The following is a 27,497-nucleotide window of genomic DNA, read 5'->3' as shown; positions in this document are numbered from 1 at the left end:
CCAGGTGCCCGGGGGCCCCCGCCGGGCGGCCGGGGCGGGGCGGTGGGCGGGACGGCGGTGGGCGGAGCGGCCAATGGGAGGCCGGGGGGTAGCTTGTCCCGGGCGTCAAGAGGGAAGGGATCAATGAGCGCCGGGCAAAGTTGGGGCCGGGCGGCGGCGAGCGCCGCGGCCGTGGATTACAAACCCGGCGGCGCCTTGGGTAGCCGCTGAGCGGCCGGGCATGGTGGCGGGGCGGCGGCTGCTGAGGCGCGGCGGAGCGCGGGGTCCCCGGCGGTAGCGGCGGCTGTTGAGCGGCGATGCGGAGCGGCGCCCCCGGCCGTCCCCCAGCCCCGGAGCGGCGGCGGCGGGAGGAGCAGCAGCGGCTGCAGCAACAGCAGCAGAGCGTCCCGTGAGCGCGGCGCGCCGGCGGATCTGCCCCGTCCGCGGCGGGGCAGGGGGAGAGGAGCCTCCGCGGGTGAGGAGGGAGAGAAGGGGCCGGGAGCAGTCGGGGCGGCTGTGGGGGGAGGCGGACCCCCGGGGGGCTCCCCTGAGCACCGGGACCGCGCTCCGGGGCGCTGCCCCCACCGGGGCGCCATGGGCCGTCCCCCCGCCGCCCGCGGGGCTCCGTCTCTGTTTCTGCTGTCGCTGCTGCTGCTGCCGCTGGGCGCCGCCGCGGAGCCCCGCCAGGTCTTCCAGGTGCTGGAGGAGCAGCCGCCCGGCACCTGGGTGGGCACCATCGCCACCCGCCCCGGCTTCACCTACCGCCTGAGCGAGCACCACGCCCTCTTCTCCATCAACGCCACCTCGGGTGCCCTGCACACCCGTGCCACCATCGACCGCGAGAGCCTGGCCAGCGATGTGGTGGACCTGGTGGTGCTCTCCAGCCAGCCCACCTACCCCAGCGAGGTGCGGGTCCTGGTGCTCGACCTCAACGACAATGCGCCTGTTTTCCCTGACCCCTCCATCGTGGTGACTTTCAAGGAGGACACGGGCAGCGGGCGCCAGCTTATCCTGGACACAGCCACTGATGCTGACAGCGGCACTAATGGTGTGGACCACAGCTCCTATCGCATTGTGGCTGGCAATGAGGAGGGGTGTTTCCGGCTCAACATCACCCTCAACCCCAGTGGTGAAGGGGCTTTCTTGCACCTGGTTTCCCGGGGTGGGCTGGACCGGGAGGCTACCCCCACCTACCAGCTATTGGTGCAAGTGGAGGACAAGGGCGAGCCCCGTCGGCGAGGGTACCTGCAAGTCAATGTCACTGTCCAGGACATCAATGACAACCCACCCATCTTCAGCCAGACTCTTTACCAGGCAAGAGTGCCTGAGGATGCGCCGGTTGGGGCCAGTGTTCTCCAGGTGGCAGCAGCTGATGCTGATGAAGGCACCAATGCTGACATCCGCTACCGCCTGGAAGGAGGTGATGGTGGCGGTGGTGGGGAGGGGACTGGCAGCCTCCCATTTGAGGTGGACCCTGAGAGTGGAGTGATCCGCATCCGGGAGTGCTTGGACTATGAGATGCGGCAGCAGTACTCGCTGACGGTGCAGGCAATGGACCGAGGTGTGCCGGCGTTGAGTGGCCGAGCTGAGGCCCTCATCCGCCTGCTTGACGTCAATGACAACGAGCCCCGGGTGAAGTTTCGCTATTTCCCAGCCACCTCCCGCTTTGCCTCCGTCGATGAGAATGCGGCTCCTGGTACCGTGGTGGCCTTGCTGACGGTGAGCGATGCTGACTCCCCTGCAGCCAACGGGAACATCTCTGTGTCAATCCTGGCGGGAAACGAGCAGCGGCACTTTGAGGTGCACAGCAGTAAGGTACCCAACCTCAGCCTTATAAAGGTAGCAGCTGCGCTGGACCGGGAGCGCATCCCAGCCTATAACCTTACAGTGGCAGTGGCTGACAACTATGGGGCCCCACCCCCAGGCTCCCCCACTTCTGCCTTTTCCCCTGATGGGGCGGTGACAGCTCCTGTGAGCCGCTCATCGGTAGCTAGTTTGGTGATCTTTGTGAATGACATCAATGACCACCCCCCTGTCTTTGGACAGTTGGTCTACAGGGTGAATATCAGTGAGGAGGTGCCCCTGGGCAGCTACGTGCGAGGCCTGAGTGCCACGGACCGTGACTCGGGCCTCAATGCCAACCTCAAATACAGCATCGTCTCAGGCAACGAGCTTGGCTGGTTTCGCATCAGTGAGCACAGCGGGCTGGTCACCACGGCTGGCCCTGAGGGTGGCAGTGCTGGGCATGCTGCAGGCACGTCCGTCTCCAGTGGGCTGGACCGGGAGACTGCTTCTCAGGTGGTGCTCAACATCAGTGCCCGTGACCAGGGTGTGCAGCCCAAGTTTTCCTATGCACAGCTGGTGGTGACCATCCTGGATGTCAATGACAACAAACCTCGCTTCAGTCAACCCGAGGGCTACCAGGTGTCCCTTGCTGAAAACTCCCCATCGGGAACTGAGCTGCTGGTCTTGAGTGCCACAGATGGGGACCTGGGGGACAATGGGACTGTCCGCTTTTCCCTGCAGGAAACTGAGCCGGCACTGGCAGTGGTTGGCCCCTCCTCAGTGACTCCTCGACGTGTCTTTCGCTTGGATCCTGTGTCAGGCAAGCTCAGCACCATTTCACAGCTGGACAGGGAGGAGCAGGCTCACTTTTCCCTGCAGGTTCTGGCCACTGACTTAGGCTCTCCTCCGCTTTTTTCGATAACCCGAGTTAATGTGAGTCTCCTGGATGTGAATGACAATAGCCCCGTGTTTTACCCTGTGCAGTATTTTGCCCATATCCAAGAGAATGAGCCAGCTGGAACCTATGTGACTACAGTGTCTGCCACAGACCCTGATCTGGGACCCAATGGGACAGTCAAGTACAGCATCTCAGCTGGAGACACATCCAGGTTTCAGGTCCATGGCCAGACAGGGGTCATCACAACAAAAATAGCCCTTGACAGGGAGGAGAAAACTGCTTATCAGCTGCAGATTGTGGCTACTGATGGTGGCCATCTTCATTCACAGAACCAAGCCATTGTCACCATCACTGTCTTGGACACTCAGGACAATCCACCTGTTTTCAGCCAGGGCATGTACAGTTTTGTTGTCTTTGAAAATGTTGCCCTAGGTTACCATGTAGGTACTGTTTTTGCTTCCACCATGGACCTCAACACCAATATCAGTTACCTTATTACAACAGGTGACCAAAGGGGCATGTTTGCCATCAACAGAGTGACAGGACAGATCACCACAGCCAGTATTATTGACAGGGAGGAGCAAGCATTTTACCAGCTGAAGGTGGTAGCTAGTGGTGGAGCGATAACTGGAGACACTATGGTCAATATAACTGTCAAAGATTTAAATGACAATTCTCCACACTTTATTCATGCAGTAGAAAGTGTAAATGTGGTTGAAAACTGGAAAGCTGGGCATACCATATTCCAGGCCAAAGCTCTTGATCCTGATGAAGGTGTTAATGGCATGGTCCTTTACAGCCTTAAGCAAAACCCAAAGGGCTTGTTTTCAATCAATGAACAAACAGGTGCCATAAGCTTAATAGGGCCACTTGATATAAATGCTGGCTCTTACCAGGTTGAAATCCTGGCCTCGGATATGGGGGTGCCACAGCTGTCCTCCAACTTTATCCTGACTGTCTCTGTTCATGATGTAAATGATAACCCACCTGTGTTTGACCAGCTTTCCTATGAAATTACGATTTTGGAGTCAGAGCCTGTGAATTCCAGGTTCTTTAAGGTGCAGGCTTCTGACAAAGACTCGGGAGTGAATGGTGAAATAGCTTATAGTATAATTGAAGGAAATACTGGGGATGCCTTTGGCATATTCCCAGATGGTCAGCTGTATATAAAAAGTGAACTGGACCGTGAACTTCAGGAAAGATATATTTTACTGGTTGTTGCCTCTGACAGAGCAGTAGAACCGCTCAATGCTACTGTGAATGTGACTGTAATTCTGGAGGATGTAAATGATAATAGACCGCTGTTCAACAGTACCAACTATGTATTTTATTTTGAAGAGGAGCAGAGAGGTGGTTCGTCTGTAGGTAAAATAAATGCTGTAGATAAAGACTTTGGGCCAAATGGTGAAATCAGATATTCGTTTGAGCATATGCAACCAGATTTTGAGCTGAACACTGTAACTGGGGAAATAAGAAGCACTCATCAGTTTGACAGAGAAGCTCTTATGAGACAAAGGGGAGCTGCAGTATTTAGTCTCATGGTAATAGCAACAGATCAGGGGTTGCCAAAGCCTCTAAGGGATCAGGCAACTGTACAAATCTACGTGAAAGACATAAATGACAATGCCCCCAAATTTTTGAAAGATCTCTACCAAGCTACTGTATCAGAATTGGCTGCAAATCTGACACAGGTTCTGAGAGTTTCTGCCTCAGATGTTGATGAAGGGATTAATGGATTGATTCACTACTCTGTAATCAAGGGAAATGAAGAAAAACGGTTTGCAATAGACAGTAGCACAGGCCAAGTGACCTTAGTAGGCAAGCTAGATCATGAAGCTACTGCATCATATTTGCTTGTCATCCAAGCAGTGGACTCTGGAGTGGTTTCCCTAAGTTCAACTTGCATGTTGAGCATTGATGTATTGGATGAAAATGACAACAGTCCTTCCTTCCCTAAAACAACCTTGTTAGTGGATGTCTTGGAAAATATGAGAGTTGGTGAACTTGTGTCATCTGTCACTGCCACTGATTCTGATTCGGGTGACAATGCTGACCTCCACTATAGCATTACAGGAACAAACAATCATGGGACCTTTAGCATCAGTCCCAACACTGGTAGTATTTTTCTTGCAAAGAAACTGGACTTCGAGACACAATCTCTGTATAAGCTAAATATAACAGCAAAAGACCAAGGAAGGCCACCACGATCATCTACAATGTCAGTGGTAATACACGTTAGGGATTTTAATGACAACCCTCCTAATTTTCCTCCAGGGGACATCTTTAAATCTATTGTTGAGAACGTTCCTGTTGGTAGCTCTGTCATTTCTGTGACTGCTCATGATCCAGATGCAGATATTAATGGGCAACTAACATATGCAATCATTCAACAGATGCCAAGAGGTAATCATTTCCGTATAGATGAAGTCAGAGGAACAATATTTACCAATGCTGAAATAGATCGTGAGTTTGCTAATCTCTTTGAGTTAACAGTCAAAGCCACTGATCAGGCTGTTCCTGTGGAGTCCAGACGATTTGCTTTGAAGAATGTTACCATTTTAGTGACAGATCAAAATGACAATGTGCCTGTGTTCATATCGCAAAATGCTCTCGCAGCTGACCCTTCAGTTGTGATTGGTTCTATCCTAACAACAATTATTGCTGCAGATCCTGATGAGGGTGCCAATGGAGAAGTGGAATATGAAATAATCAATGGAGATACCGAAACTTTCATTGTGGATCGCTATAGTGGAGATTTAAGAGTAGCATCAACTTTGGTGCCTTCTCAGCTCATATACAATCTCATAGTTTCTGCCACGGATCTTGGCCCTGAGAGAAGAAAATCCACTACCGAGATGACTATAATTCTGCAGGGGGGTGACGGGCCTGTTTTCACTCAGCCAAAATACATAACCATCTTAAAAGAAGGTGAGCCAATTGGGACAAACGTGATATCTATTGAAGCGGCGAGTCCGCGGGGCTCTGAGGCTCAGGTGGAATATTACATTGTGTCGGTCCGATGTGAAGATAGGAGTCTTGGGCGCCTCTTCACCATCGGGCGCCATACTGGTGTCATCCAGACTGCTGCCATTTTGGACAGGGAACAAGGAGCACGTCTCTACTTGGTGGATGTTTATGCCATTGAAAAATCATCTGTTTTGCCCCGCACGCAACGAGCAGAGGTAAAGCTTTTTATTTAGTAATTATTTACGTGTTTGCTTTATAAATGAGCCACTTAGCGTATTTGTTGTTAGCTGTTTTTATAGATGGCAGTGCACAGCAGAAAACCTGAAACCTAAGTCTGTTGGTTTGTTAAAAATAACCTTTCAATTAGTATACCTCAAACTGTTTTCCTCAAAGCTACCTCTAGAAATTTGGGAGAGACTTAGACATAGTGCTAGTCTGGCTACCGTAGACACAATGTTGGTCAAATAAATGTTAGGTGCTAAACTTTAGGTGCTAAAAGCTTTAATCACAGGCAGTTCAGAGTTTTGTATGCTGCCTTCTTTTAGCAGTCATTAATTAAGTCTTTCTATTCCTATGTGAATTACAACCAAACTTCTTTCACTACAGTCGTCATGGCAGTATTTGTCTGAGAATTGGCCAGTAGGGGCCATTGCTCTCTAAACAGCTTATCTAGTGTCTCAAGTCTTGGATGTGCCTGGTGTACATGCCAGTCAAGTCCTTCAGATAGGTCTCCTCACGCATCTCCAATTTAGGTTACTTCTTTACCCTCACTGATGAGCATGAAAATTGTACTGTTTCTGTTCTCGGTTGTGAAAGATGGTATCCTTATCACAAAGCCATTTGATTTGGTGTTGACTGAAGGGTCTTTAACTGTTCTCTGCACGATTAGCTTGCATAGCACAGGGTGGCAAACAGGTTTGAAACATCAGCTGTGAAGTGTGTTTTATTTGCTCTGTCTGGTAACTGAGCTGCAGAGCTGATCACTTACAACATTCTTACTGTCTTCTGTGGGAAAACCGAGAAGCCTGGTGTGAAAGGGTGCCTTGTGTTTGTTTTAACTTGTATTATCTTCTGCAGCTGCCCTCTGCACTTCGCTATGAGCCTTTTAACTTGCAGTTCCTGGAAGTCTGAGGCTGGCACTGCTGAGTGGGTCAGCCAGCAGAGGATGCTGGTAGTGTGTGGTGGTTCAGCCATTTCCCATGCCAGCTGAGCACATCACCTCAGTATCGCATAGTTCTGTGCATCCCAGGTGTCACCCCCAGCTATGCTTCTACTTGGGAATTACATCTCAGTTTTGAGTCACTAAGTGTGGTGGTTTGGGTTTTTTCTTTTTGATTTTAGCAGACGTGTATTTCTAATTCTTACTTGACAGCTGCCGTTTATTTTTCTCTTGATTGGCACTTTGTTGTTGTTTTACTGTAGTTTTAATTAAAATAATTATAGGTATGTAACCTGTCCCTATACTGGCAGTGAGTGATGCTCTATGAAGTGGTTGTTAGGCAAGAAATTTGAGCAGTGTTCAAACTCACATTTCATAGCATCAATGAAAGAGTTCATTTTAGTGTGTGTACTATATAGTGTTGATTATAATGCTTTGAAGAGCAATAGTGTATTGTAAAATGACCTGTTCCAGTAGTGCTGCTGGTTTAAATAATGCATGCTATTTTTATTAGTACATTCCTGGTTTATATATCTTTGTACCCTGCTAGCAATTTGTAAAAGACTAAACCTTTACCATTTTTTATTCCTATTATTTTGTCTTGATGTACAGTTGTTTTGAGTATTAAGCCTTCATCAGTGGGTATCTGGATCACAGTCCAGTAACTTTGAGTCTGCCTGCATGGCTGAAACATTTCTTGACTGAAGAAGGACATACAGGAGACCCTGTGGTTGCAATAGGCTGGCACATTGTAAAAGTATTTAATATGAATATTTACTGAGCAGGGAAGAGAACAACCATTGAAACTTTAAACAAATTTTACATTGTTGAAAACAAACCACTCCTCAAATCAAAAACAAATGTTTTATTCTGTAAAGAACATTGAAAGCAACAGTGGGAGCTGGGATTTCATATTACTGGTTGCATCTTTATAGCTTCTAAAATGCTTCTTCCCCCAAATGTAATTAGCTTACTGTGCTTCTTTAGAAACATATTATAAATTATAATCAGCTATCAACTTTAAAAAATATAACCATATGCAGTCAGTCTCTTGACTGATTTAATTTCTCTGGAATGGCTTTTGCTGTCCCACACTTGCACAAGAACTGCTACAGTAAAATTCTTTGTGCAAGTTGACTGTCAGTAGGTGCTGAATAAGCAATGTAGCTTTTTCTGTGTTTCTTTTGGATCTTAACATTTTGTTCGCTTGGGTAGTGATTTGATGTATCAAGTGCACACATTCCAGTCTTAGAGTTTACTGCCAATCTTCTTTCATTAAATAATAAAGCAGCCAGCACCCAAGTCTGTGAACATTATCTCTTCTCTTTGGACACTCACCTTAAAGCACACTGATCCTAAGTCTTGGTGCATCAAATGTGTAATTCAGAAGCTTTCATGTTTTCATCCGATCCTGGTTTGTAAGGTGGTGGTTTGAGGGTTGGTGTAACCAGAACACTGACAAACAACAATGAATATATAGATATAAATATATAAATTACATCTATAATATAAATAAATACATATATTATATATATATTTATATTTATGAATATATAAAGCCACAAAACTTTAAGTGTTCTTTTGTACATAACGTCTTAAGCTTTTTTTGATATATATGTGGCATGATGGGCACTGGTTTTAGATTTCTCCATGAGAAGTTGCAAAGCATTGATGCAGGTATGCAGACAAAACCTAATAGGTCTGGCACCAGTGTACATGACAGTTTTCTGAGCAAATATAAGCTGTGTGGATATAAGTCTTTTTCGTTTGTTTTCTGGGTTCTTTGTGAAAGAAAACTTGAGTATTTTATATATATATATATTTTTTTTTTATTTCCTCTCTTATGAAGAGCATGGTGGGTTTTGTTTCTGAACCTGCTTAAAGGAAAGGGAAAAAAACAACAATGGGATATGCTTAACAGCTCCTCCATTCTTCTTCGCTGTCTGCTATGCCTTCTGCCCTGATGCCAGACATCATCTTAATTGCTCTGTGCCATGTGGGTGAACTACTGAGCACTCAGAGCCACTCAGTGTTCAACTTGTTGGCTGAGATTGATGAAGAGAGCAGCAGTAGCAAGAAAGTTAATAGATCTTTTGTTTAATGCAGACTTTAGGAATGGGTTTGGGTGGCAGATACCTGGTGTGAAATAAAGATATTTGCAGCTTTGGAAGAGTCACTAAGCATTGTCTAGTCAAGATGTAGTATAAAAGAAGAGCAGACTTGCGTGAAACCACTTGTTCTGTAAGTGAATCAATCCATGTCCTTGGGAAATTCTGCCTCTTTTTTTTTCAATCAACTCTATTGAAAAAATCCGCCCAACTCCGACTGAAAGTCTCTTTCCAGTCTTTTTCATCCATCTATGCGGTTTGCCTTGCAGGGTCAGACTAGTGATCCATAGCTACTGGGGCTGTGTTCCAGCCTTTGCAGAAGAGGGGTCCAAGGCAAGAGCTATGCAATGGCAGGACTGTGGTGAATCCCTTTCTGAACCAATAGAAGCTGACACGCTTTGAAACTGAAGGTTTACATTTTATTTTCAGTAAAGCAACAGCAAACAGACTAGAAAACAAAGAACTGTTTATTTACAGTTTGTGAATTTTCTTTTTAGCATTAAGGTTTCATATTAGTGTATGCTTCTGTGCTTGTTAATATTATTACTATATGGAGAGAAAAAGTGGGGTGTTTTCAGAAAAGTGAAAATCATGAAGTGAATCTTTATGCTTAAAGTACCAAATACTTTGAGATTTGCAATGAAAACACAAGCAATCATTCCTTTGTATTTTAGAGCCAAACAGTGTAATTTTGGATAGCTGTTATTGAATTTGCAAACTTTTTTTTTTTTAAAGTGGACTTTTAGCCTATTTCTGTGTTATCTACAGTGACAAACCAGATGATTTGACATTGTGTGAAAGTGTTATGTGATCAGTCTCAGTTTTTTCCCCTCTTGTATTAATCATTAGGTGTTGTACTGACTGTTCTTCTCTGAAAAGAAATAAATATAATCTAGGTGTCCTGAAGGGAGCCCTTTTGTTTGCTGTTTTATGTCTTTTTACATGTTCTGCTGAAGGAAAAAAAACCTCAACAACTGCTTAGCTCCTTTCTTTTGGGTCTCCAACATAAATTCTCTTTTTACCTCTTCAGGCAGGGCTGAGGGCTTTACTATCATGATTTTATATTTAATGTAGAATGACTAATGCATATTGGCATCACTTGAAAACCACGTGACTTTATTCAATCCTGCCTTCCAAAACAATAATCGTATACTGTGATATTTTGTGTGGTCGTATGTTGTGCCCTGTTTCTTGGATGGCAATAATAATAGAAACCTAGGGACAATACCTCATCTTCTGTGGTGTGTTACTAGGGATTAAACAGAATTAGACAGAATGTCTAGTTTGCATGCTTAACCCTTTAGCGGACAGCTTTGAAAGGACCAGTGGGTTTACTAGGGACCAGTGGTGCTAACATGTGTATCATGTTGTGAGAGATTAGATGGTTACAGTTTGGGTGTTGAACTACTTGTTCAGTTAAACATCTTTCATGTATTTTAAGTAAGTTGATAGTTTCTGAGGAAGGGAGAGAAGGATGTAAATGAAGAAAGTGTACAAACTTTAAATGAAAGATTTAGTGATGGTATTGATTTGAAAGGCAGAGGCAGATCAGTGTTCCTGTTAGCACTTTTTATCTGTTAACATGCTCTTGTCTCCATTTTCAGACAGGGAAACACGAGGCACTGAGTTTTCTTCTGCACTTGCACATTCGAAGCTTCCTCTTGTGCTACATTTCATGACTGACACTATTGGGAAGCTTGGACTTGCAAGTCAGGGGAGGCTTTTGTCCCTCAAACCCATAGTCTAGAAAAAAGGATTCTTGAATCGGGTAAGATATGGGGATTTTAGACAGTGCTTTCTGCTGGCATAGTAAAGATCTGGAAATAAATGAAGACAGGCGGAATGAATGGCCTCTGTCCCGCTGGAAATAACATCATAGCACATTTCATCTTGACTCAGTGTGAACTGCAGCCATGGTCATAAAACCATGATCGCATGGTGTAACTCGTTTATGTGTGGCTTTTTGTCTCAGCCTGGCCTAGATCCCGTGGCTTAGCTAGCTCCGTGTCACTCCTGCATGCTGCAGCTCCTCACTGGACCTAGGAGTGAGATGGAGACACTCAAAAACTGCCTCTTCCACTGCCTGTATCTCCTGCAGAGCTTCAGAAACTTGGACTAAGAAAGGGAAGAGGCTGCTAAAGCAGTTGTGACAGAGTGTGTTGTAGGAGAGGCTGCCTGAGCTGTAAGGAGCGTGGTGGTTCCCTTGTGGTGTTTGAGCTGGGTACCACCACAGGGATGCGTGGGTGCCACCAAGGTTACGTGTGGGCAAGACCGACCTAACATACTTTTGAGAGAAGGAAAAGGGTGGATTGGTGAGGCAAAACTCTTCAGGTGTTACTTTTCTTTCCAAGCTGGCTGATGGTGGAGTGCTTTAAATTTAGTAAGAGAATTTGAAACACACTTCAGAGAAGTCTTATCTGGCATGTCTCGTATTTACCAGTGCAAATAAGAACAATGGAGTACTCCTTGTATTCATACTATTTATAAACCATTTTATTCTTTAATGATGCATGGCACATTAATTGTAGCTTGACAAAGGAAACTACTTATGAAACATTTGAGTAAACAATTAAAATCTGCTGCCTTGTCCAAGCTCCAAAGCCATTTTTTTACCCTAGTGCTGATATTGCTGATTCTGAGAATCATGTAATTATTTAAGTTATTGCTGTCATTTGTACTGATCTGAAAATGGATCTTTAAGCTCTTCTTGAACCGAAGTGGGAGTGAATGTGCCTTATGTCAAACTGTTCCAAACCGATTTGTGGGTTTCAGTTCAAAGTTGTCCCTTTTTTTATGCCCTCTCATTTCTTTAATGATTCTGCCTTGCTACATTTTCTTAATATCTAGAATTTCTCATTTCTTTGCTGTTTTAGCAGCCTCTGGGCATTTTTGCATGTGAGGTCACTTCATAATCTTTATGTTAAAAGTCACTAGACTTTAAAAACAACATTCATTATTATGGAAAATATTATCTTTCATGTCTCTAATGTAAACACTAGAAATAATAGCCAAAAACCAGAGCAAAATTTTCATGTGCTTATTTTTGCTAAGTGTTAAATTCTTCATAGGAATCTGTAAATGATTCTTGGCTTCTATCAATGTTAATGAGCGAGTCATTTTCCATGTAAAATGATACCTCCATCCCTGAGCTGCTGGAGTGCAGGTTTCTTTCCATGTGTTAGTGTTATATGAAGCAATTGGCGGCTGTTCATTTAGGCGAAATTCAGAAGGTGGTCACCTAAGCCTGCCTGCCCTCTTGGTGCTCCAGCTCTCATCACTAGCTTTACTGGAGTAAGAGTACAATTGTTGTTGGCTCCTTAAATCTTTGCTGTTGCCTTTTTCTGTGAATATCTTGAACCTTGAGAGAGCAAGTGCTGCATCTCATCAGAGGATATTCATACCCTTTTGACTGACAGGAGGAGGCTCCAGGTGTTTCCATAGTGTCTTCTGAGTCTTTTCAGAGGTTGGGTGTTGTTGAACCACCATTCCAATGGCTGCTTCCCACCCCTCCAATAACAAGGTGCTCATCTTGTTTATATCAAAGCAAGCCCTTAGCATGACATGGTTATACTGGTGCAGTTTGTTTTAGCTGTGTCCAGGCTAGGGAGCAGCATTACTGTTAAGTCAGTTTGGTTTCTTACCCATATAATTGTGTCTGTGCAAAACCTGTGTGTAAGACAAGCCCTAATACTCTAGGGTTCTAATTAGAAAATAAATTTATGGTGACTAAAATTGAAGTAAAACAAAGAGTTTTCTTAACATATTCTTGTAAGCAGGAAAAGTGATGCCAGATCAGTATGGTACATAAGTACCATACTGATTTGTTTCAGTAAATTTATAGCCTGACTTTACTTTGCCAAGAATAATACCAGATATGTTACAAAAACTTTGTTTTGCTATGATGTTTCTCTCTATTCTAATAAATCTTATTTTTAATTAGACCCCCTTAGCCTAGACTGTCACCCAGGTTTGTGTTTGTAGTGATCTGTTTTTGTGTACTTCCTCAAAGCAGTAACATACCTAAAGGACAGTAGAACGGATGGAAACTGATTGCTCTGCTTACACTGTAAAAATACATATAGTTGCATTAGTTAATGCAAAATTATTTCAAAGAGCCTATTATGAAGTGGTAATTTATATGCCAACAGCTATGCAAAAAGTAATGAAAACAAACATTTGCCTTAGCATTTAATGTTCTGCAGTCTTCTCACATACGCACTGTTAATAGGCTGTCGCTTGTATTGACATAATGATCTTCAATTAGTGTATAAGGGTTCTACTATATTTAATGCAACCATCCTGACATCCAGCTCTACAGACAGAAAGGTGTGCTCATGGTGCAAACATTCAGCAGCCTCTGAGGCTCAGAGAGACAGAAAGGCCTTGGAGGGGTCTTTCTTTTGGAGAAGAGCATCTTCTTGCAGCGCATCACCATCCTCCTGTCTCTACCCTGTGTCCTGGAGGTGGCATCTACTAGCAGAGTTTGGGTCCCCTGCAGCAGCCACATAGGGGAAGCAACTCCTAAGAGCCCCATGAAGTTGGTCTGGATCCTCTAATACAGCAGAAACATGAAGAAAGGATGTATTTCACATGTCTTTAAGTGAAACAAATGGGAATAGCTTTGAGATGTGCCATATGACCAGTATATGAAGAATTAGTAACCTTAACACAAAACCATAATCAAGATTTTCATATATCTGTATTTTCCAGTCTTGTGGCTACCTAGGCCCTTCTAAATATGTGTGTATTTTAAGATGTGTCAAAATAATTCTCTCTTCAGCCACTAAGTTGGATGTGCTTGGAAAACAACAAAACTGGGTCAAGCAGCAGTAGTTTTCTTCATAGCATCTGCCTGTACTGTTCTCAGTTCCTATCAGGTACCTACCTGGACTGCTCCCAAGCGTGAGTCAAGCCCCAGCTCACCATTACAAGCACGAAAGCATGGAAAAGGCGAGGGAAGCATTCAGTTTTAGGAGATTCAGAGGGGAAATATGAAAGACACACATGTTTCTTCCACACTACCTGTGGTACACAACAGGTGATGAAGGTTCAGAGCAAAGTCGCTGTGTTTGGTGTGGTATATGTGTGCCTGTGCTGTGCTGCCATGTGTCCCCAGCACCCTGAATGTTGTTTTGTGTTTTTGTTGTTTTTGTTGTTTATTTTCATTTCAATAAGTATGGGGGCATCAGAGAACACTAAAGCTGCTGTTCCAAGGACTGACAGGGGTAGGTGTCTCCTGGGCCTGTGCTGCCCACTGCTCCAGCGTGGCAAGAGGTCCAGAGCTCCTGCCTCCCTTGGGAACTGGGTTTAGTACCAGCCTGCCATGCCTGGAGGGCATGTCATCTGCTTCTTACTTGATTCTGTATGAATGGCACTGATCGAACTGATGAGCTGGAGACTTTGTGTCTTACAAGTTAGTGACTGCCTCATTCCCGGGCCCTTGATCGGATGTATCTTTTATGAGGCAGCTTATTAGCGCAGAGCAGAATGATCACTGTCACTGGTGGGGATGAAGAGTGGGTTTACAAGCTGTGATAATAGAGCGGCCGCTTTTGGATGTCACTGTCAGAGCGTGGTGATTCATTCCTCTCCTCTCTCCTGCCGAGCGGAGCAGGAGCATGGCCGTGGCACCCCGGGAGTGGGGTCTGAGGTCCTGCCAGTGGCCCCTGCCGGGGGGCCAAGGTGGAGCTGCTCCCAGCTCAGTCACCACTCTGCTCCGATATTGCTGCTGCTGTCAGGTTAACATCTACTGTGAAGCAAAGAAAGAACAAAAGACAGTTTTTTGCCTACTCAGCAATGCTAGTGAGTGTTAATTTTAATTACAAAATATTTTTTCTTTCCTTAAGGGCTCCTTTAGAGATATATTCAATTTTAATGCTTTTGAAACCTTTTTGAATGTGTTTTTATCTAAAATATGAGTAACATGTTAACTTTTAAGCAAGCACTTAATGACCTTATTAATGTTTATAAAGGATGAGTGTCACAAGGATGGAGCCAAGGTTCTTCTCAGTGACAACCAATGATAGGACAAGGGGTAACGGGTTCAAACTGGAACACAAGAGGTTCCACTTAAATTTGAGAAGAAACTTCTCAGTGAGGGTAACAAAGCGCTGGAACAGGCTGCCCAGGGAGGTTGTGGAGTCTCCTTCACTGGAGACATTCAAACCCACCTGAACACCTTCCTGTGTAACCTCATCTGGGTGTTCCTGCTCTGGCAGGGGGATTGGATTGGATGAGCTTTTGAGGTCCCTTCCAATCCCTAACATTCTGTGATTCTGTGATCTAGTCCTCTTTGGGTTTTTAGGCAAACAGTATATAAGTTTTACTTACTGTAGCTGCAAAATTTCTTGAAATATAATCCATTCTAAGAATGCATATATGATGTTTCAGCGACCCAAATCTGTAGTCTTGTTTTAAAGCTATGCACAAAATTTATATCCTGCTTGGGCTAAATTAATTTGAATAACATCCAAAACTAGATAGTGCTGAATTAAACTCAGCAATAGCAGTTGGCTTTCAAAACAATAATTTGCTGTGTAGCATCCTGAAGCAGCTGGTGAAAGAAAAAGAAAGAATCACATCCTCGGGCATAAAGATATACAGACAGAGAAAAGGTACTAGTTCAGGTTTTAACTGGAGGTATGGGTTTGCCACAGGCACTGTGCATGTGGAAATATGTGATTATGTTTCCCTTGCAGTGTACTAGGAGATATATTGTTCCTTGGAGAGCTAGAGGGAAAAGTGAGTTGAGGGCTTTTTTATGTCAACTCCTTTTTGGATCATTTTTGATAAATTAAGAGAATTCTACTGAAATAGTTCAGAGGAATAAATAAGATGCCTGAGCCACGATACACGTCTGTAGTATATGTGCTTAAAGCTTGTATTTTCCGTGGGGGTTTTCTTCTATCATATTACATTTCAGGTTTCCTGGTGCTTTTCCCCAGTCCACATTCTTTATTCTTTTCAAAACAACAAATCTTTTTAATCCATCAAAATGTCATGCTGTCTGAAATATGAAGATATGTTGCAATTACCAGGCTGTTTAGAAACAGAAGGCAAACTTAATAGTTTATTGCAGTCTTATTCTTTCGAGACCTGCATTTTTGTTTGTGTATATTTGAATGACTTTTTTTTCTGAGCATGATTCTATTCCCTTTGAAAGTTGCCTAATAAAGTTTTTATGCCTGTCTGCTTTGAGAAAAGAATTTGGGCATTTGTGATTTCAGTGAACAAATTAATGAAAATCCAGATTTTAACCCCAGTAGGGTCATGTCAGATTGTCTGGAAACTAATTTATGGCAGTGGTGATCCTATATGAAACCAAGGTCTTTTTTCCACTGTTTTTTCTCTCTAACAACATTCTTAACCCCTGTACTTCTATTTTTTGAGAAGTCAGCTTGTTTAATTTTATTTTTATGTATAAATTTCTGAACTCCAAATAATTCCTGTGGTCAGCACTGAAAGTCGTATGGGTTTTTATCACCTGTTTATTTCTCCGTGCCTAGTTGGCAAGCAGAGTTGCAGTTACTCAGAATAAGGTTAAGCAGTTGCGTTGAGATCGTAATTAACAAAATGTTAGCACCGATGCCTTATATTATTTTAAGCCCTGCAGTCGACAGACTGAGAACACTGCCTGACCCGTGCGCTGGTGGGGAGGGAGGAAGCGGGAGTGCACGTTTGCTTGCAGGGCGGGATGATATTGGGTAGGAGCAAGCTGCGCACATGCCTGCCAAAATACTTGGATCAGACTAAAGGAACACAGATGGCTGAGGCTGATAAAGGTGTCTCTTATTGTTTTGTTTTGCCTTTTTTTCTTTTCTACTCCGTACTGTTTTGCGTTTGTGTGTGAGAGAGGGGCAAGAGGGGAGGAAGGCGACTACGTGAATATGTTTATTTTAATAAGTTTTTACAGTGTAGGAAAGAAGTTGTATAAATTCAATATTCGTGCGTGTCTGTGCTCAGTAGGATGCCAAGGGCTGGAGCTGAGCCCTCCTTTTAGATTTCTGTAACGAATGAACAATCCCGTGTCCTCAGGGATTTATCTCATGCTGTCTGGCCTTCAGTTCTTATCTGCTAATAGAAAAATCCCGATGCAGCACTGAAAGTAACTGCTAAAAACTGGACTGAGAGGTCTTAAAAGTGTGTGTCCACTTCTCTTGATAACCAGCCTCGATGCTGGCTCTCCTCTTACATGGCCTCTCCATGTCTCCTTGTTCCTCAGGTGATTCATTACCATGATTATTTGCTTTGTGTGATGTGTTTTGATATGTGTAGAAGTGTATATACACACATATGTGTACAATCTTGTCCTCTGAGGAGGTAGTGCCTATGTCTGCCTGCAGCTTGTTTGGCAGAGGAAGCCAAGCTACCGCAGGACAGGGACGTGTAGGGGACGAGCAGATCTCACAGACTCCGAATTTGAGCAAAGTCCAGTTCTTCTTATCATTTGTTATTTATTGTTGTAGAAATTATCCAGTCGCCACTATCTAAAAATGGTATGTCTGCTTGCAGAAATAAATCATTGTCACCAGACATAGTGGTTGTTCCAAGTACGTTGGATCGGTTACACCCATGAGCAACACCATCCATCAGGGCAAGGCTGAGGAGGAGGGAATAGAAGTCAAACCTTTTTTTCCTCCTCCTATTTAAAGCAAAGTCTTAAATGGGAGATTGCATTAGCAGGCCTTAAGAAAGATTCTTGTTTTGTAAGTGATGGCAGTAGTGTTCTTCTGCTCATGACAGCTGGAAATCCCGAAGATGTTCTTGCTAGTGAGCATGAAAGAAAAATGGTACTTCAGATTATGTTCTAGGGCAAATAAATTTCATTTTTAATCTATCTTTCAATTTGTAGGAATTAAGTTGTGGTATTCTGTTTTTTCATATAAATTAATATATTAAAAATATAGTTCCAAAGCAATACTCTTAATGGTATACCATAAGTAATTCAGACCAAACCTCATGCAAAACAGTGCTATTTTGGTCTATTGTCTTCTAAATACACCTTCTCTCCTTCCTTGATCACCCCATATGTATATGTTTTTAGAACAGACTATTTTTTGGTGGAGCAAAGCTGCTGAGAATTGGTGGAGATTGTGTTTCATTCTAAGATTCAGTGCTATACAATGAATGTGCCTTTTTGATGCCTTGAGGTCTCACATGGGCAAACAGTCTTTTCTGTAAACCCAGAATAACGTTATGAATATTAATTGTGGCTACTACTATACAAATAAATAAATGCAGCCCAGCTACATTCCCTCTGAAAAAAGCAGCCCTTTGTGGAAGCAGGGAAATGCTACTTTTTTTTGTGTGTAGAAATGTATCATTGTTATTACAGCTTTGGCTGTATAAGGAACTTATGAGCACAAGAATCTGGAATTTATAAAATATTGCTAACAGTGGACTGACTTTTCTTTGAATTATGCTAATTTTCCATCACTGTAACTATATTTTATTTAATTAAATTACTCTTCATTTACGTTGGTATAACCAAGCAGAAAATGAGGCCCCAAGTAAATAAGAAAGACGTTCTATTTGTGTAAATTAAAATATATATTGAAAGTGACACAGCGTAAACACTGAACGTCTAACAAAAATTTGCCTTTGCCATGGAAATTAGGAAATCAAGGCATTCTGTAGTCTATAATTGGGCACTTTAAATGGATGTAACTCAGTAAAAAGGAATATAAGACAATAGTATTAGCACAGTCCTCCAATGAAAAGAACTAGCAATAAATTACAGCATGAAGTGGGCTACAGGACAACTTAATAGAGAAGAGTTTTGTAGGATCCTCCATCGAGAAGTCAATTAAACTTGAGAAATTAATTTGTGAACATACACATTGCTTGCTGTTCATATGATTTAAAAATAAAATGGTGCTTTATCTAGTATTAATTTAGAGTGCTTTCTGTTATGGTGTAGTTTTTAAAAGACAAAAATTAGCTGCTTTATCTGGCCCAAGTCAGGGGTTTGGTACTTGATGTTTACATAGTGGTAAAAGAATGGAGAAACCATTTGAAGTAATTTGGTGGGGGCAGGTTAACAGCCTAAAAATTGTATTACCATCACACATGCCACATCTATTCCAGCTACCAATAGCTGCTTGCACCTAAGAAAAGCAAAGAACAGGAGGTGGTTTTTTTTTAAAAAAAGAGCAGCATTGAGTAGGGTTGTGTTGATATGGTTACCTACATAATCTTATGGATTTTATCTTAATGGAAATATTATTTAAAGTAATATTTCTTGGGAATAAGAATGGTTCCTTAGAGGGGGAATATTTAGGTTTAGAAAATGTGTTTGAGAAATCTGAGTGTGTGGGCATGCATAAAGACCTAACTCCAAAATCCTGTTCTTTACTTCTCTGGCTAGTTCCTTGGAGACCAGGAGGACTATGACTGTAAGGCTAGCAGAATTTGACCCAGACTTCTTGTAGGCAACCTCCCAATTTACAGGAAAATGAAGTATCTCCTATGCAAGATAAAATGTACTGCTTACTAAATGGGGAATGCTTGAGAAATGTTTACATGTGCAGTGTGTGGAAGGACTGTTCTCCAAAGGCAGTTTGAATGGAGCTGTTTTACTATTGTCAGGATCAGCAGTCCTTTCAGTTGTGGTGGTGAGTTTTGGTGCTACTTGGAAGCTCTCTGCAAGTTTTCTCTCTTACAGTCCCCACGTTAAGCAAAAACCAACACTATGGTTGAGGTATTTCTTCATTTGGCTGTCCAAGTGCATCTAGTGAACTTAAAGGTGAATTTGGAACATGTAACTTTAGCTTTGTAAGTCTAGTAAGCCACTTGTCAAGGCTTCCAGTATCTCCTCAGGAAAGAATGGCAGATCTCCCAGAGGCAACCAAGAAGGGAAACGTGCCCATCTAACATGGTGCTGGAGACTCGCCCTCCCAAAATACGCATGCCGGGATCTGTGTGCCTATGTAACTACATTTGAGACACCTAAATTTGGGTGGTGAATCCTGTAGTAGACACAGGTTTTTCTCTACATCAGGAATAGCGACCAGCAAATGCTTATAACATCCTTGAGAGCAGGTTGGTGGTAAATGTTCTGCCTTCCTATGGCCCACAAGTTCAACTGCAGATGGAAGAGTATGCCTGTGTATTAAATTGTTCATAAACATTTAACCAAGGCTACATGGCAATGTCCTGTTTAGAAGAAGGTCAGTTTACTAGGTTTTTAAAACAATTTAATTCAAGAAAGTTGTATTGAAAAGGAAGAATTGCTTTTAGTAGGCTGAAAGATGTTGTCTTTTACCACCACTCCAAAATATATTTTAATATGATTATAACAAATACCTGTCTGTCCGTATATTTCTCCATTAAAACAAACAAACACAAAGTCTAGTGTTTAAGATAAAGGATTCCAAAACAGAAACAATGTATTAGATTTCCTTCGGGATTTTCACAGACATTGATTAATTGGGACAGTCAGCGTGGCTTGCTTTTTAGAAAGAAAAAGCTTAATGATTAACTAAGTTCTTTTTCTGTCCCCCCTACCAAGCATATAAAATGCTTATAAAAGAATGTAGAAATGAAGCAGTTGGAGTTGTTGTTGTGCACAATAGAAACACAGCCAAATATTTCACAATATACTATATATAGCCAGAAACATTAATTTCCATGTGATAGCTGTCAAGACCTGAATATAATAATGTATGTTCCAAGTAATTTCGGTGTTTTCTGGAGATTAAAAAAAAAAAAAAAAAACAACTGTTATTCTCTATGCGTTGTAGATAAAGTGACACCTATATCAAACATTTTACCATCAGTTGTTTTTACATATGTTGCAATACTGGATTTGAAAACTGGGCATTTGATTAGTTATTACCAATTCTAAGCCAAAGGACATTGTTTTGCCTTGATGTTTCTAAATACCTGGTGAAAAATAATGAGACTTGAGACGTGCCCTCTGTAAATGTGTAATTTTTTTTTATTGGTGTCACCTGGGGAAATGAGAAATTTGTTCTATGAATGAGAGAATGGTAAGGCAACCTGTCTGATGCAACTGGCAATGGCTGTCATGTTCCACTTGTAATTCCATGTTGTTGGTGACTGCCAGCAATGACTGTAGCATGTTGAAATGTGTAATTGTCTCTTGAACGAAGTTTATGTAATATTCAGCATTTCTTTTACCTAGATCAAATTCAAGTCTGAAATTACATTTTCAAACTACAGTAATGTATAAAATTTGTGTGTATGCTTTAGCAAAATATGTTATTGAGATTTGTTATATCTAAATATTTATCTTCTTATTTGTCTTTCTAAACTGGGATTTAATTTTTATTTCAAGGGGCAGTGAGATGACAGCTGAGCTTCTGTTATGTTTTTGGAAATTATTTGCTTTTACATCATACAGATCTTCCAAATTATTTAAGCATACCTCCTTTGCATATGGGAGCCTGCAGAGCAGAGGTGCTCTCAGGAGGGGTCGGTTGATCTTGAATGAACTGGATTCAACAGGAACAGCCTGATGTGTGTAATAGCTGTAAAGTTTTTGGAGATACCATGATTTGTAGGTCACTATAGTTTTTTTGCTCGCCTTCAGTTACATCAGTTGCATTTCTGTGTTCTTAACATCTCTCAAGACCCCTGGTTTACTTTCTGGAAAATCTGCTATTTTGGGGACGTATTTTCCTTCTATTAGCTGATAGCACTTTGCAAATTACTGTGGCTTTTATTTATTTATTTTTCACCCCCCGCCCCCATCATGTGAAGAAGAATAGTGGGATGTAACTATATGATTCACCACACAGTACATAAACTTTTGTATTTTAAAAGTTGCGGTAACCTCAAATCCATTTAACAGATGTTACATATAGATGGGTATTAAAGTTACAGCAGGGTAGCTTCAAAGCAGTGATGGAAATGTATCTATTTTGGAAGTTTTATACCCTTTGTAAAACTAGTTTATAAATATGGCATTGTGGCTTACACAATCAATGTCTGTCCGTAGCTTCTAGCTCAATTTTCTTGTCCTAGGAGTCCTCTGAAAGACTTTTTTGCCCCCTCTGAGTTGTTATACTCAATCAGTTGCAGTTTCATAAGTGGAAGCTTCTGCATACCTAAGCATTTGAAATTTAGTTTTATCTTGATGGATGCTGGAATTTGGTCTCTTGCAGCATGTGAAGAGAGTTGTCAGAAAAATATATAACTTCAAGTACAAGCCTAACATACACTTTTGAGGGAATGTTTGTGTTACAGGCGGATAGGTTTTGTCTGGCTCCTCTGACTTTCTAGAACATTGACAAGATGATGGCATGGTGGTGTGATGGTCTCACCTCAAAGACTGAATTTCCTTTGAAGGATGTAAATTCTGCTTTTGACTTGTTTGTATTTATCTTTACTGTGACATTGGCTTTATATTCTGAAAGTGATGTGCATTTTTAAAAGTCCTTTGGAAAGAGCTGACACATCTCTTTCCAAAGAGGCAGTGGAAGTAGGTGAGCTGCGTGGTGGCTGCTCCAGCTCTGCTTATTGCTGCCCTGGCTCACTGCCTTGAAACAAGCAGTTCCATCCTCACATTGTGAACTCTTTCAGGAGGCTGACCCAGCTGAAAAATAGCCCCCAAAATAGTTATTACTCATCTGGGTCAGTTTTCCTAAATTGTATTGCAACGTAGTGATGCAAGAGCTTGTGTTGGCTGGCAGTGAGGGGCTGAGAGGCTGGGAAGAGAAAAGGAGGATGAGCAATGGCTTAAGTCCAGTTTCCAAAAATTTGATAATCCTGAGTGTTCTTCCCCTCACAGAGTATTTTGATTCCATTGGAAATTTCACATCTATGTCTAGGCATTGTTGTCAAAGCTTTCAATACATTTGCAGCATCTGGGCATCTCCTAGAAACTGGTTCCTTTCTTGAGTGCCTGTTTTGGGTGGAAATGGGTGCCTCTGTAAGGCTGGACTTTGCTCTGATGGGAAGAGCCACTGTAATATATTCTTGACCTAACTGCAGCAGCAGATGATAACCCTGTTTTCTCTATAATCTTATTTATACTGAGACTTCATCTATTTTTCAAAGTTTTGTATAAAATTATGTTATCTGTCCTTATATATTTTTTGAGAGGCTTGACTTTTTCTGGCTTTATCAAACAGATAACAACGTTCTCGATTTTTGAACATGTAACCTGTATTTAATTGCTGTTCTTTTGAGGCTGAGAATGCTGCAGTAGCTAGATTTCAACTGTCTTTTGAGTCTGCCAAAAAATAACAAATTTATCTAAGGATTTAGTTAGCAGTGCAACTGCTTCCTCATTTCAAATGCAGACTGGCCTGGCTGGATAATGGGATCCAGGAATGAGTGGAATGAAAGAATGCAGCTGCATCCTACTGCTACAGGAGAAGTCAAGGTCAGCCACAGCCACAGCTCCAGTGATCACTCAGGACGAGCACTTGGCCAATTGCAAAATGATCTTCCCAGGTACAGAGGTTCCTTGTTATTGAGTACCCTGGCAGAGGAGGAGGATAAACACCCATCTCTATCTTCAGAGTAGAGAGAGCCTTTGATGCATCCTGTAGGAGAGCTGGTCAGGGCCGAGTGTTGGAAAATGGGGTGACGTATCATGCATGTCACCTTCCCTAGGAAAGAGGTGAAGTGGAGCCCCTGCTCCAGCTGCTCTTGCCTTTGCCCTGGCTCCAAATCTTGTAGGCCGTATCTCCAAAGTATCATCTCAGGAGGAAAGTCAGGCAGACCATGAACTCTCTGTGTCCATGTGCAATGATGCTATGGAGAGAAGGAGGCTTGCCCCAAGGGCTCCCAATTGCCTGCCTCTCTCTCTGTTTTGTGAGCCTCTTACCAGGGCTATCGCCCAAAGTGAAATCATTGCAAGGCAATTCCCCGTGTAAGAAGTCAGGCCTTGACTTGAGAGGAACACTTTAAAACAATAAGCTAACAAACTTTTACTTTAGAAGGCAGGTGCTGTTTTTTTTTTTCTTGCTGTTGTACTCTAGCTTTCTCTGTCATTGACTGCATGGTACTTTTCTATTAATTTCCAAGTGTTAATTATACATGTGTTTTTATTTCAGTGTGCAGTCATTTGTATTTATTGTTTTTATTTAACACTTCTTCCTGCTCTGTTACTGGCAGCAGTATTTGATTTATTTCTGTGATTAATTCTTATCCCTTTTAAATCCATGGAGCCTTTAAAATAGAAGAAAGAAATCCTAACAATAATAGTAGCATTCAAGCTCCTTTATCTTCATTTTGTTCCAGTGCAGTGGTGGATATTCCAAATTCTCCATGGTAATAGAGAAGTATTTCAGAAGCAAACATCTTGCCAGATCTTTGCATTTTCATTACAATTATTGCTAAGGAGAAAGAGTACTTTATCAGCCATAGGCTTTGTAGCACCAGAACATGGATGTTTAAAGCAGATGCAAATGAGCGTTCTCTTTTCATTGCTGCTGAAGTAGTGCAATTTTTTTAAGAACCAAAGATCTTTTCTAAGAAAGACTTCACTGGCATCTCTTTGGTAAGCAAGCGGCGCAATGCATCCCTGCGGTTTCTTACAGGCAGAACAGAAAAATCTCCTTTACTCTGCCTATTTTGTTACTCACAGATTATATGCATTAGCTGTTATCCCATTATATGGTACATTCATAACTGTTCTGTTCAGGGTCTGAAGTAACCAGGTTGGGACTGTGTATAGTCCTGCTGACAAGAAAAGAGTACAGACAAAAAGGACTTGAGTGTTTGGCTACTGTGAGGACAAGTAATTAACCAAAGATTTTTATTTATTTATAGCAGTTCAACATGTTTTTTTCTTGTATGTTTACCTGTCCAACGGTTAGTCTCAGGCAGACATCCCCCCTCTTTCACATATTGCATCTGACTTCAGCCTCAAACGGAGAAATAATTTGTTGGTCCTGAAGGTTCTGCCTGATCTTACAGTGGCGCAAATAAGGGTCTGTTCTTACGTTGTAGACCTTATAAAAACAAGGGTTGGAAACCGTGGGGCTTCTCTACATGTATCAAAGAACTGGATCTAGTTCTCTATTGCGGAAAAACGGTGTTTCCTGAAGGGAGCCCAACTGGGGAGCCTGGCTACCGTGATTGCGGGGTTGGACGCTGGGTGCCCTTGGAAGGCAGGTGCAGGCACTTGGCTGGAGCAGCCTGTGGGACGGGCGACCAGCACAGCCAACGAGCACTTACGTTTATTTTTCCACAATAATGTTGAATTTTTATTTAATTTAATTCCCTTAATTTAATCCCATAACTGAGGTCCAATTTAGGACTGAATTTACAATTAGCATTTGTAGCGTTAAACCTGTTAATATCCTTTTATTTTACTTAGCGAATTTATGGGATGAACATGCTATCTTTCAGAAGAAATAATTTTGTTATTTTAATCTAAGCTTTCTTAGACTAAAATAGTTCTCGTTGAGTAAAGGCTAAGAATGAATGTAGCACTGTCCTTGAGCGGACCAGTTACGGAATACTTCAAATTAAGGATATTCATCAAGTAAACCCACAAAATAAGTGATCTAATAAAAAAATAGTGTTTAAAGAGCTTTTATCTCCAGTGCAATTATTTGCATGAGTCAGTTGAAAAATATTTACCATCATTCACTGACATCTAAGAAATTAAGTAGCTTCGAGCTATTCCTATTGTAGTTACCTAATAATTGCTTAACTACCTATTGATGCATGTATAATACAGATGATTAATTCTGAAGAAATTACATATGATAGCTAATGTGGTATGTGACTTTGTTAATTCCTAAGCTAAATGATTATTAATAGTGAAAGTTTAAAAAATAATAATAGTAATTATAATAGTAAAATTCCCTACATAACATAATCATGGTGTAAAATTCCCTACATAAAGTGAACATGGTATAATAGCTTATTAAAAATTTGTCCACCTACCAATTATTGCCTGTAGGGCAATGGAGGTTTGTGAGACTGGGATGCAGACGTAGGATCCAGCCATTCAGTTATGGGCAGGACAAGTACAGTTAATACAAGGCAGAGTGCATGAAATTGTCTACATTTGGATTCATTTATTAAGTGCCTTCACCAGGGTATGATGTGGATTCCTAGCAGCATGGGAATATGCATGTTGGCTGGGAAGAATAAGAAAAACCCACTGTTTCTTGCTATTGTAAGAGTTGAGCCTGGAAGACAACATTGGAGTCAGGTCTGTCGAGAATGTGTGTCCCTGTGTCAGCTATGTATGTGGAATAATACATAAGTAAAGAAAAAGGAATTGTTTCTCTCTTTAGAGGCTTCATGCACTTATGAGTTTTTGTGTCGACGGATTATATTTTGAGATATTCTTTTTACATAGATAAGTAGTTCAATCCAAATGGTAGTATCAACTACAGAAGATTTTACGCTTAGCAACACACATTATGGATTATGTAGAGGACAGGCAAGAAATGGATGTAATCATCCTATCATCAGCTTTGAGAGATTTGTATGGCTCTGTTGCTGGAACTCATCTGTCTGCTATGCTCCTGAAGACGATGACGTATCTTTCTATGGAAAACATACTGGTATCTCTTGAAGGTATTACTGTCTATTCTTTATACTGTTATCCTGGTTGCTTTCTGTCATAGCCTGGAAAAATTAACAAAAAAAAAAAAAGCAGAAAAAAAGACTACTATAATGGACAGATAAATTTCTGGTTAATGTCTACAATACTGGGCATCAATCCCAACCCAGACTCTGTCACTCTCAGGAGATTATGCAGTCTGTGCCATGACAGCTCACCCAAAGTGTGTCAGAAATATTAGTCACCTGGTATTTTAGTTTAATGAGCTTTACAAATGCATATTTGGCAGGTTTGGATAGATGTCTCTAATATTTTTCCCACAGTCTGAGAGGTAAGTCACATAGCAGCATGCCCTGTGGGGCAGATACCTAGACCAGTACTTGAAACACCTGCGTCAGCCCCATTAACTGGTACCTGCTCACTGAAGGTCAGAGAGCCCCAGTGTTGTCCATGGCTGTGTCTAAAGGCAGTTTTCTCCCACTGCTATTGGAAAGAGGGGTTCTTTGTGTTGATATCCTTACGGTGGTTGAAATGGTGCATTAAATATTAGCTTTTGATTAGTGTTGCATGTGCTTAATTTTTTTCTGGTTTATGAAGAATAGATGTTCTCTGCTTTGACTCTTACACTGCTTTTCTCTGGTCCTTTTTATTGCTTGAGCTTCTCCCTTTATTTTCACAATCCTGCCTTGCAGGTTGTCCACATCTCTTTATTGACAGGCTGTCTTGGCAGTAGGAAAACCAACAATTCTTATTAATTTCAATTCTTAATTTTACTTTATTGCAATTTTTATTAATTTAAGCTTGGAGGAATATTGGTACTAAAGGGCAATTAGAACTGTATCAGTTTGATATTGCGCTACTTTGCTGCTTGGTGTAGTTAAAGAGCTATTCAGGTAACCTGATTAACAACGGAAGAAGTCATCTGGATGTAACTTAGTTTCATTGATTTGTCAATGTCTACCTGTGCCGCAAACTGCTGATATAGATGAACAGCATTTCTTGACGAAACTTGATAGAAATTTGTGTTCATTCGTATTATATTATGAAATGTGGAGGCGAACTTCAAATTAATGTTTCATATATTTCATTTAAAGTTCATCTTAC

The 27,497-nt window shown here is 41.9% G+C and overlaps 1 protein-coding gene across 1 annotated transcript in view; it reads left to right on the top strand.

Annotated features, from left to right (window-relative positions):
* Nucleotides 1-97: 97 nt before the first annotated feature.
* Nucleotides 98-27,497, top strand: part of FAT4 (FAT atypical cadherin 4) — a 154,393-nt gene continuing 126,993 nt past the window's right edge. The window contains exon 1 of the mRNA XM_065836057.2: nt 98-5,844. Within this exon, the coding sequence (XP_065692129.2) occupies nt 574-5,844 (5,271 nt within the window). The 5' untranslated portion in view covers nt 98-573. The remainder of the gene's footprint in view (nt 5,845-27,497) is intronic.

This window comes from Patagioenas fasciata, chromosome 4 (genome assembly GCF_037038585.1).
Source record: "Patagioenas fasciata isolate bPatFas1 chromosome 4, bPatFas1.hap1, whole genome shotgun sequence".
NCBI lineage: Eukaryota > Metazoa > Chordata > Aves > Columbiformes > Columbidae > Patagioenas > Patagioenas fasciata.
Note: the sequence above shows the minus strand (reverse complement) of the source record. Positions and strands in the feature narration are given on the sequence as shown.